General features: G+C 35.7%; 1 protein-coding gene across 1 annotated transcript in view; it reads right to left on the bottom strand.

Moving 5' to 3' along the window:
• Window positions 1-12,630, bottom strand: part of LOC146588095 (protein NEL) — a gene marked incomplete at its 5' end in the record, with an annotated part of 88,790 nt that overhangs the window by 38,575 nt on the left and 37,585 nt on the right. Inside the window, one exon of the mRNA XM_085318541.1 lies at window positions 851-973. Coding sequence (XP_085174667.1) covers window positions 851-973 — 123 coding nt within the window. The remainder of the gene's footprint in view (window positions 1-850; window positions 974-12,630) is intronic.

Here is a 12,630-nt window from a genome sequence, read left to right as displayed (position 1 = left end):
ATAATTTGCATAGAACCAAGGTTTAAAATAAAAAATAGCAGCAGAATGTAGCTATGGAATATTATCAGTGTTAATTCAGTCCTCTTAGATTCTGACACCTAACAGATGGGGGGGATTGAGGTGCAGTTTTAGGGAATCCTGGGTATGCCATTGCTGCAGCGAGACCACTTCTCATTTCTAAGCCAGTTCACTTAGAGCTGTACTACCTGTATTGTCAGATATCCCCAAATCCTATGCTACAAGTCTGAGGACTTCTGACAATTTGGGCCCAAGTACCAAGTATTACCTCCTCTGATGTGAAATACAACAGGAATTATAAAAGCAGCGTTGTATCTTTGGAAAAGCATCTAAGACTATTAATATAATTTTTAATGTTCACCAGTGAATGACGATGTTAGAAAACGGTACCAGCTCCTGGGTAGAAAAGGCTTTGCACAGGGATGTCTACAGCTTTTCTTATTTACAATGGAAAGACACAACATACCAAACAATCTTCACTTCATCCCAAGCAAAATGACTGACAGTGGAAAATGCAGATTTGACAATACTTGCACAATCGTAATTTTGTTGGTAACACTGAGTTTTCTTGAATAGGGTAGCATTTCTAGAAACTTAACGTGGGAGAGAAAGGAAAAATTTAGTTGCTCTAAATTTTAAAACACACTATTTATATATGCATCATCCTCAAATTACTATAAACATTGTACAATGCAAAATTTTTATATCCGCTTATGAAGACCTTTTCCTAGGTGCAGAACCTAAATGTCTAGCATTTCTTCTGTCTTATTCAAGTTTTGTGAACAGACTGGCATTAACTCATGCAGTTCAAAGACTGTTTTCAACAGCTTACCTTTACATATGGTCCCATTTCCTGTGTAACCCGGCTTACAAACGCAGTTGTGCCCACCCACAGTGTTGAAACAGAGAGCGTTTTCATCGCAGTTGTGCTGGTTTGTGATACATTCATCATGCTCTGAAACGTGAAAAAAATAATAGTTTGCTCTTGAATTTTGAATATACAACAAAATAGAGGCTTTATATAGTTTTCAAAATTAAAAAGAGACAAACAAAGAAGTAGTTACAGAAGACAGGGCTAGATGAATGTGTAACCATGGATTAAACAAGGGAATACACTTTTAGCACATACTTTACGTGCTAAGTGTGTTGTCCCATAACTCCACTTCAATAATAGGGAACTATCATCATTATATTTTTCATGTTACCTACACTGTACTCATAAACATTTGCCAAAAAAATGGCTAGCATACTATAAATCCGTATGTTAGATCTACCGTACAATTGCAGATTTATGTTAAGCTAGATTCAAAGGGTTTCCTTAAGAAAAGCTGACTAATGGTGTGAGTCATGCGTTCCAAACTGCAAAAAACATGATTAGCAGAAGGCAGGACTTCAAAATGTAGCCCACGTTTTCCTTCACTTCATTGTGTACTCAGCTCTTGTCTTTAGCCAGATGAATTAAGTAAACTGAAAATTAAGGTCTACGTCCTGTTCAGAGTATGGGACTTTCATCGTGGGGTGTTCTAGCACCAGGATTCAATGGATTTGACTCTCCAGTTTGGTGACTAAATGTTGACATACTGAGGAAATACCACGGTTTGGATTAAATGAACAATAAAGGCAATATGATTTTGTGTTAACCTGAAGTGTTCTGCTTATTCTAAAACAACAGCAACAAACAAAATCTATAGATGTTTAGGTTACTCAACATTTTAATGTTTTAGCTTGCAATTAAAAAAAATCGAAAACAATTTCAAAATAAGATGCTCTAAAGTATCATTTCAAAACGTCACGTAAAGACGTAAAGTGATCCAGCATTTTTGAAATGAAATACGTTACTCTGAACACATCAGAATGAAATGTTTCAGCATTCTGGAAATCTTCCTTGCACTTTTTTAAATTCATCTAATCATAAATAATTTCAGGCTGTCTGGAATCTTTAATTTCAGGAAAAACTGATCTTTTTTTGGGGAAAAAAAAATCCAGTTTCTATCAGCAGACATGGACTAAACTGCAGGTGAGGTTTCCATAGCCATCATTCGTCCAGGGTCTAGTAAATTTTAGTAGTTTAGCTTATGCTTGTTCTATCTATCTGACCCAACTCTTAAATCCGGACTCAGAAGTTCTTTCTTTTCTGGCCTTGGGTATGTCACATTGCTCTGAAACTTCCACTTTACAAATAAGAATCGAATCCTACACATATCCCGCAGGGTGGCTGTGAAAATAACATTTGAAAATCACTATGTAAATGTCCAGCTTGGTATTTCAATACTGGCCATAAATTATAGGAATATAAAACTGGCAAAATGAACCTACATCTCTAATCCATCAATAGCTGTAAATTGACTTCTAGTAATAGCAATTACCAGTCTTTTAAAAGGGAGAAAAATCACCAAAATATAGCTAACTATTTTTAAATACTATACAAGGGGTTTTTGTTTGTTTGTTTTTGAGGTTTTTCTTCTTTTGTATAACACTTACCTAACATCGCACTTATAAACAAGGACTTAAGTGTATCTTATATCAATAATGCTGTTATCAGCCCTCATCCCTTCTGAGCAAGTCTCTTACTGAACGCAGCCGAGCATGGGCTGCCGGCCTCAATCCTGAAGCATAAGATTTAATCACTTTACTCTGAGCATAGATAACTAAAACTGTTAACGTTCACCAAATGACCTGGCCCTTCTAGCCTCCAGTTAAAATACTCAATTCTGACCTCCTGCCACAGTGAAATCTCTTACGCTGACGAAATAGTATTTTTGTTAGATCAATCAATAAAACAAAAAAAAAGTCCTGGTTACGTAAATTAGCTACAAGTATTGTCTATGCAGTAATAATACTCTAGATTTCTTGGTTTGTGTTACCTTTGTGATGTTATTTAAGTATGGTATGCTATTTAAATAATAAATACTTATTATTTTCCCATTTTTAAATGTTCTATATAACACACAACAGGAAACTAATCATGGAAATGTGAGAAACATTATGCATTTAGCAGGCCAAAATATCTTGCAAAGCCAGAGTCTCAGGAGGAAGGATATATATAAATATACGTCACATTGATAGACTTGGTTCAAAACACTGAATCTGGCAAATTAAGTATCACGCTGAACAAGGAAGAGTAACCAGCCACCCCAGTCCTTGGGGGTGCAACAGCATCCCTGGCACTTACAACACCTCTTTATGGCAGATAAGAGTGCATGAGAGAAAAGCAGCTAATCCCCAGGCTGTCATGTTAAAAGGAACAGCTCGAAGCATGTGCCTGGAAGAGCTCGGAAAGCCTGTGCAGGCATCCAAAGGCAGGGCAACTAATGCTGCCTTTATGCCAAGCAAAACTCTCGGGTTTCCAATCCAACATGGTATTAAACACATGCATAACTCCACCTTGCAGAACGGTGGCCTTGAAGATCATTTGAACTGTCCTTTGGAAAAAAAAAAAGAATTATGCTACATCTGACTGTATTTTCATAATATTTAGTCTCTGGACAGAGACAAACTAGTAAGTCTTTTTAAGATGAATTTTTCTTCAAGTGTATGGCATAGATAAAATTAACTTTTTAGTAGTCAAGGAAGAGAGCTCGGATTCAAAGACAATATCCCTTGTTCCCTACTCTGGCAGTAAGAAACTTCAGCATCTCATATCCTCCTGTAAGACAGCTCACAGAGGATGCTGCTAACATTTCAGCAACAGGGTGCAGCTCAAGATCAAAAATGTAGTATTATCAAAATAGCCAGCGTTTCTATGACAGTGACTATCTGCTCAAATTTCAGCTCTTTTTCTTTTAATTTTAATTTAATTTTTCTTTTAAATTAAGTATAAGTGACTCATGAAAAATTCATGGTTCTGATAAACAATTCTGGGATTTAAGTTAACATGTCATTAAATTTGAGGAGAATGTCTCTGAGTAAAAGTAAAATTTGTGATTCAGTTAAAGAAACAGACACTTTATAATGATAAGAACAGAAAAGAATCAGCAATGATATTTTACATCCCATCTAGATTCGTTGTCTTATAGTATCTAAATTAATAACACAATTAAAAACATTTAAATGTACTGCTTCTTCATATTCCTTGTTTCAGCAAGAGCTAGCAGAGCAAAAGGCTACATTTTACGACTAGCTCTGCTGTGGACAGACTATAAATGGTTAAACTACGTAGAAAAAATCCTGCACACAAAGCATTTTATCACATTCAGTTCCAAAACGCATATGCCACTATCCACAGCAGTTTTGAAGAGACTACCAAAAACTGTTTTTTCCATAATTCTCCATTTGTTATGTCTGCCCAGTTTTATTAAATACAGAAATATTTATTTGTGATTAAAAGGGTACCTCTGTTGATAACTCTTCATTAATTCATGCCTATTACTTTGGCTTCCCTTCCTAATCGAATATCTCAAAAGTCACTTTAAATAAAAAGGATATTACAGAAACTAAGCTCAGCAATCTTCAACAGCACCAGGAACTGCATAAGCAGGTATGACCATATATTACAAAGTAAAAAAGCAATTTATAAAAGAATCATTTAAAGAGAACCATGAATATGGTGTCTTCTACTTTAAGTTCAAAAAAATAGTAGAGAAACATTATTTGTATTATTTAATATTATTATTTAATATTATTCATAATATTTAATGTAAATATTGCTCAAACACATTGCTGATGCTCCAAGAAGCAATGCTGAGGTTATTTATTTCAAGCATCTTTAGAAATAATGTGACACAGATTTAACAAAAGCCCTATGTTCATTTTACTACACATCATAATGATGATGGGGACAGGTCAGGTACAACAGTATTACAGAATCAAAGAAATAAAAATTACATTTGCAGAGAAATTTTAATGATTTAGAAACCTGAATTTGCATAAACACATATTCCAAAAAGACCAAATGTACTGGTTTCAATGATTACTTCTAAAGCTATATTATCTAATATATCTAAAATCCATTTTGCACTGGCCAGGACTCCATGCTCAACAGTATTAAAATTCATAAAATCTCTGGTCTGGGAGTTGACTGAAGGCTTAAATACAGTATTCATTTCTCTTGAATACTGTAAACTATCTCTTGAATAAGGTCTTTTTAGATGCAAAAAATTTTTCAACTCCAAAATTTGTTATTACTCCATAGTAAGTGCATACGAATGTTTCACTAAATAGCCTTCAAGACACAGATGACTTAAAGAAACGCAGAAAGCACATGACTACACAATTACTTTACTTGCCTATGTATTTGTGTATGTAGCAAACAGATCATGCACGTGTACATATAAATGTATGTATATATTTATAAAAATACACACACTCAGATGCCCATGCTTTATTTTACTTTGATTCATTATGGAATACTCATCTAGAATGTCTAATATGGTTGGTCTGACAAAAATTTTATTAGTTTATATCAAAAAAAGCATCAAGGACATTCTTTAAGATCTGGAACATAAATTAAGCATATGGTTTCTCATGACAATCAAGGTTAACAGGAAGATATTCACAGTGAAGTATGGTGTCCCAAGGAGAGATTCTGCTGGAATAAACTGATGTAGACTCACTAATTTCCTACACTGTATGACAATGTCTATCAGCTGGGCATCTCTCTTACCAATTTTACTGTATGCCTGGAGATTCCTGTAGAACAAAGTAACATGCTGTCTATGAGGTATCTCACCTATCTTCTTCTTTTATTTTCCTGATGCTATGCAGCACCTGGCCCCTCTGTCCTTCCTAGTATAATCTTCAYGATTAAAAATAAACAGAAAACCTGCATAGTATTTGCCATGCATTATTCTACTTGTGTACCATAAGCTTTTACCAACATCCCAATATTTATCTCAAGCATCCAAATTTTGTAAACATCTAAGAGAAAGAAAAGAAATCAACAAGCAGAATCCAATCCAACAGTGAACAGGATTATGCCYGAGTTGCATAATCAGCTACTAACGGGTAAAGAATATTATACTGACAGTTTTCCAAATTACTCATTACCAGCATGGGAGATTAAGAGCTAAGACCACAATTAAAATACAGAAATGCAAAAAAGCACCCAAATATGTAAATAAAACATGTTCCCCAAATTGTAATCTTGTAATGCCATGCAACAGACTTTCATTTTTGAGTGAGGAATTTGTGGACCAGGACTAAATTAAAGTATTTTTAAGAAACAGAATATTTTAGATATTTTCTCCTGAAGATGTCTCTGAATTCTTGTACTCCAATTACTTTTTGTCTCCTGTTTCCTTCCAATGGATTTAGTATAATCGATAGAAATGTGGTGACCAGCTGGCAATCTGACATGACAGTGACAATAAGAGTTACTTTAATTGTCACTACCTTACACACTTAAATACTCACTCACAATTTATCTTAATTGCAAGCTTTTCTCCTCACATTGTTCCTGTACAGGATAAAAATTTGTATTAATTATACGGATAGTTCCAAAGACTTATTCATTTAAGATCATTTGGGAAGTGACAGATGGTTAATTTCTTTAAAGACTTCATATTAACTAGTTTAAACTCCAATTAGCAGGGTTACCTAAAGTCTCCAGTATATGCACAAATTTATTGATGATATTGTTTGTTTTTCCATATACTTAAGTTACATTTTTCTACAGATATCCCCAATTTAAATGCAAAATGGAACCCACCCTTTAATTACTTTGAGTTACCATCACGCATTTACTCTTAGTTAATTAATGATTCATGACTTCAGCACAGATGACCACCAACAGTTGTCCCCAATTCAAGGCTGAAGATATGAAAGGCAAGGTCGCTCTACAACTGTGTATTCACTGCTRATCTTGTTTCTTGCTTGATTTTCACTTCTATCCATTCCTATATGTCCCTTACCCACACTGCTCTAGGTCCTCTTTTACTATTTCTTTCTTCACTGCAGTCATAAACAACTCTTTTTTTGAACTTATATCCCATTTTTTTCTTCTCTTAATTATGTTGATAACAAAAATAGCTCTGGCATGTGCATGTTCTTTTCTCAAGGGCTGTTTAGAGGCCATCCTGCTTTCTGAAATGACTGTCATTACTTAGTCCACTGTTGTTCTTCAGGGAGAACAGCTGCCATCACCTCATCCAGATGTCTACTTCTCTCTTTTGTTTMTTAGCTTATTTACTTATTCTATATTTGGTGTTAATATGATAAAAAAGAAAAACAAGAGAACTGTAACTAAACCTTAGGAAGAAAATCCAGTTGCGGGTATGGCCAAAACCTAATATCCCTTTTCATATCCATTATCAGAAAGCTCAAGGACATTTTATTTATACTACTAAGAGGATATAAAGGGGAACCTATGTTATTGGCAATTATTGATTAAGGATTAAGAGAGCAGAAAAATACTTGATCGAGAGAGGGTAATACCAAGAACATGCACTTGCTCTTCTTGAGTCTGTGTCTGAGGTCAGGAGTGCTTTGGAGAAAGCTCAGAGATGGTAGTGACTCTGAGGACACTAGAGACAGACAAAATTAAGCTGGAATTTGGGAGCTGCATGTGTGCAGCTTGATCTATTTCTGTTTAAAATTAAGTGAAGTCAGGCATATCATGTGAATTAAACTGGAACTGTGAGACTCTGATTTATCTCAAAGCAGTTCTGCAACAAAGCCCCCAAATGGACGAATATCTGACTGATAGGCTTTGCTCCAGCACAGGGTTCTGTGGCTGATACCTATAAAAGAGCAGATCAGAAGTATTCACAAATGAGGATATTTTCTTGGCTTACCAAAAAAATCTATTTTTGCGTGTCTGAATAGCCTTCGCCCTGAAGACCAACTGAGTAAGGACAAACCAGCTACGCAGACAAAGACCAGGAGAGCCACTTATTTTGGAGGCTTACCTCAGCATAAAAGGTTAGCTAAACTACACTGTGAGCCTGAGTCTGAGCCTTGCATACTCCTATGACTGYGTTTTTAATTATAATTCTAGCTGCCTTGATCTTTGGTAATATCTTTATGGGTCTGGCATAATTTTCTTTCATAAACAGAAATCCTGGCACTTTGAACRAGGTGATGAAAATAATCCCTAAAACATCTCCCACTTCTAGCCATGTTCTTTTCTCAATAAGARAACTAAAACTTTTAATGTGTGCCTTGTTCTTTACCAACATGAGAACAGAAGAAAGACCCTAATGCCAACAAAATCCAAAAAAAAAGCTGCACGTTGCAGCAGATACATCTTTTTTAAATAAGGAATAGGATATGCTAATCTCAGTAAAGAAGAGTTTTTTTGAAAACATATTCTAAGATTTTCACTTTTTTTTAGAATTATTGAACAACAGACTTTCATTTAAAGAAAACAGCWGCACTATTTCACGCTCCCAAATCAGCAAGAGGAATAAACATTTTTTCTACATCCTTATTTAGACTAAGAATTGTTTCTTATAGAACATTATATAAAGTGATTTTCATATAAAATCTCTCTTTATTTTTTGATGATTCCAAAATTGGAATTCTGGATTTTTCCTCCTGAACTGAAGAAATACATAACTGCTATCTATGTCTTTCTAAATTGCCCACTAATACTTTTAAACTATGTAACTCTAATCATGGCTTTCATGGCTCTAAGCAGTGTATACTCGCACTCAGATCTTAAACTGAGAAGTCCAGTACACAAGCTGAAYGTGGACCAGTCCATCCTTCCTGTGGTATCTCTTCAACAAGAAATCAGTGTTAAGATCTCCTAGAACCCAGGAAAGACAAAAAATATGCTCCAGCTCAGCCACAATGGACAAGGTGATGGTTAAAATACGTATTTCAAGTCAGGTCTACCACTCCTCCCCCTCAACCTTCTTCCACAGCTCTTGAGCAAATCACTTAAACCTACTTAAACTCACTTAAGTTTCCKCACCTTCAAGATTTGTATTATAATTGTGATTTCCTATTTCATAGAAGTAAGATGTAATTTTGCAAAATATTCACATTCCTGTCATGAAGGGTTCACCTTTAATATTAATCATCATTACTTCATATAACATTCTATGAATTTTTACACTTTTCAACGATTTAAGCAGAGGAAATCTACTGAAGAATATGTAACATAATAGCTAAAATAAAGTAAGCTTTAATTTCCTTCATGTATGCCATTTTCTGTATTCCTTCCTGAAGGGAAAAGTTCATGGGAACCATTTTCTAGGGCACTTAGCAGAGGCCTAACTGTTTCCCCTAAGGGAAAGACTGTAACTCCCACCGACTTCAATGGCAGGGCTGTAATGCAAATCTGAAATTATTTTGAAAATCCCACCTTAAGAGATTTCAGCCTAGACATCAGGACCRTGACCTTGTCACCCACTTCTTTTTCGCCTTAATGCAAACTGATCTCTTAATATCTTGTCTCTTTTATCACTGACAATTTTTAAATAATGTTTCTATCCTTTAAAAGATATTTCATGATTTAGCCTGTGTTTTCCTCTATATTCCTTTTACTTCTTCTTCTTCTTCTTTTCTTTTTTTTTTTAATCTAGGCAGATACATTATTTGTTCCTAGATAAATCTTTTTCAATTTCAACCTTTATTGTAAACCTCCCAGGTACTTATGATAAACTGATGCTTTCAAAATCTTCTATTATGTTGTCAAAAATGACAATGAGAGCGAATTCTGCATCTATGGTAGTGATTCCTATGTTATTGCTAGTAGAAAAAATAGCCAGCCTAGAATGGCAAATATCCTACTTCAATTTCCTCAGCCAGTTTAAAACTGTTTATTTCATCACATCTAATACCAGCTCTTTTAATTTACCATTTCCTTGCTAAAAGATTCCATGTTACATAAATTTGCTACCAGCAAGAGATACGTGTACTGGATATTTGGCCTCCATCTTGCACATCTTCATTTTACAGGGGAACCAGGAAAACTGCTAAGGCCCTTAACCTCCTGTATATTCTCATATCTCACTGTTAACAACTTAAGGATCATCTATGTAACCAGAAGGCTCTGCAAAAGCTCCTCTGAGCAACACGGGCTTTTCAGCACTGAGATCACAGAAGGATGCATACCCAAGGGACAAGAGAAATGTGTCTCGGCAATCAAGTGCTGTCCAAAGTTGGTTAGATAGACTATAAAAGTACTCAGAGCTCTCTGGAGACAGTAGGTGCCACTTATCTATTCTTTTGGAGTATCATCATGGCCAGAGTTCACCAGCTTGTTATTAGAGGAGGCTGCCAGGGAACTTGCAGTTACACCATAAAGGACCACTGCCATGATAGTGYTTGACTGGAGGATAGGTGAAAAAAAACAGTGGTGGATGTTGCTTTGATCCACCTCTTGCTGTCCTCCAGATTCTAGTGCAACCTATCTAACTATAAATATTAGATAAAATCTGTTCTCTTACCCAGCAGAGTAATTTCTTGATACAGGAGATGGTTCACCTTAGCTCCCCAGTGGTAGTGTACAACAGGAATACAGATGACTCACTGGGTATCTAGAAGGGCAGTACTATTTTTGATAAGGCAACTGAGCTCAGTGGGGAGAGGACTTCCTCCAGTGTTGCTCATCTTATGTAGGAAATGAGGACAGAGATGTCCCCAGTGATCGTTCAGTGAAGCTTTAGTGAAGGTAAGGCAGAACGATACTGATACTCTGCCCTCAGTTCTGCCCTGTCTCTAGTGATGCTCCTAATTTTCCCTAGAGCTTGTCATCCACAGTAGACTACAAGGGCACACCGAAACAGCACAGCAAGCACACCCTGTGGCTGCTGCACAACCTCTGCACCCAAGCTGTCTTTCCTGGGAACAAGTGTGCCTGGAGAAGAACTGTACAGCCAGGTCTCAGAACATCACGGTGTCAGGGAAGCACCAGCACAACTCAGCCTTGGGAGCCAGCAAGCGCCCTGRCTTCTGCAGTTTAGACACAGCCCTCGATGCCAATAGCTGGCAGCGGTGCTGCAGAAGCGGGTTTGGCTGCCACAGGATACATCTGCGCTGCTTTTAGCAAAGCACAGCACAGTAATGGGCACGCAATGAAATCGGCTTTCGCATTACTTTTCCTCCCTGCGATAAACACTAACTTACTTGTTTCACAGGTAGATTTTGCAGCYCGTACTGTATTTTTTTTTGCCAAATTTTAACTGCTGCTGCCAAGCACAGTTACAAATAACGATTTCTGCACTTACGTAGATGGCTATGTATATTTGTGTTTTATATTGATAACTAAATGTTTGCATAARAGCATGTTAACAAACTTCACATATCTGAAAAATTCTACCATCAAATCTGCTGTCCTATTTAAGGGCATGAATTGGACCATGAATTACCCAATTAAACAGAAACACGACTGACATTAAGTCTTCAGTATTGTCTGAAACACAAATTTTAAATTTAGAATTAAATCTTAGAGTTAAAAAACAAAGCAAACCCAAACAATATATTCCATTTTTCTAATATTTTTGTCATCCCAGGATGAATTTGCCTTTGGATTCCTATCTGCTTTACTTGTCTGCCCTTTGGAAATTGGTTGTTCAGATGTTGCAAACAATTTTGGAGCCCACTAACTTTAGGGTGGGTACTAAGTGAATACTCATAGCATATTCATAACATAATGGAACCCTTCTTCAGGCTACAATTAACCACATTCTTTTTTTTACTTCCCAAACATTAAAATAATGTAGCTAGAAGTTACATTGACTTCTACCTCCATCTCCACCTTCCGAAAAGCTGGAAGTAATGAATTCTGTTTACCAAACACATATACATTCCACACKTACTAAAAGCACAAGAAAACAACTAAAAGAGATTACTTTTGATGGAGCCACCTTTCCAGAAATCAAAAATTGACTATTCATGCCCACTYTGAACCTTGTGAAATCTTTATGCTTTTTTTTTTTCAAATGCACCATTACTAAAAGATTCTAGTTTTCCAAACCCCTGAGCATCAAAGTTAACACTGTGTGACAGCTGCTGTGTTCCAAACTCGTCACATTTAGTGGTCTGTAACAGGGTAAATGACACAATTACCTGCTGTAATTACTGTTACTGACAATATATTTTCCCTGGTGATTGGTCTATATGATTCAGAGTCGCTTATCTTTGTCAGTCCAATCCAAATCTCCATTTGCATGCGACTTTGATATTAACTTAGGAAGTATTTAAGAATTAGTTCCAATATCTTCCAAGACAGATATTTGGGACAGTGAGGATAGTAAAAATTCATCTTCTATTGTTTCACTGAACAGTCCACCGCAGTCTACRCCTTTAATGTTGTTTTGCATTAGAAAATAAGCATTTATAATGAAAATAGGTTTTCCATTTAAAGTAAATGGTTATTTGTTTTATTAATATATTGGAAGACACACTTACTGAAACACATAAATAAAATGAAAGAATAAAATGCAAATAAGTAAAAAAGGTAAAAAATATGTGATAAACATTTGAAGATTTATCTTCTCATGACAATTTTAAAGAATCCTTGTAGAAGACAACAGTGACTAATTTATAGTGGTGAGAGTTACAGGATAATCAAGCTAGCTGACTGCAAGTATTTCCCTGGAATACTTTTCACTTTTAAAATATAAAATAGGTAAAATTCCTTGCTATATTTCTTATATGAATATATGTATGGAAATCTAAAAAGACTGCAACATAGAGGGACTGCAGGAAACTGCTGAAGTTTTT

This window comes from Rhea americana, unplaced genomic scaffold, assembly GCF_003343005.1.
Source record: "Rhea americana isolate MKP2758 unplaced genomic scaffold, rheAme1 scaffold_54, whole genome shotgun sequence".
In the NCBI taxonomy this organism is placed as follows: domain Eukaryota; kingdom Metazoa; phylum Chordata; class Aves; order Rheiformes; family Rheidae; genus Rhea; species Rhea americana.
The sequence above is the reverse complement of the archived record's forward strand: the minus strand, read 5'-3'. Positions and strand labels throughout refer to the sequence as shown.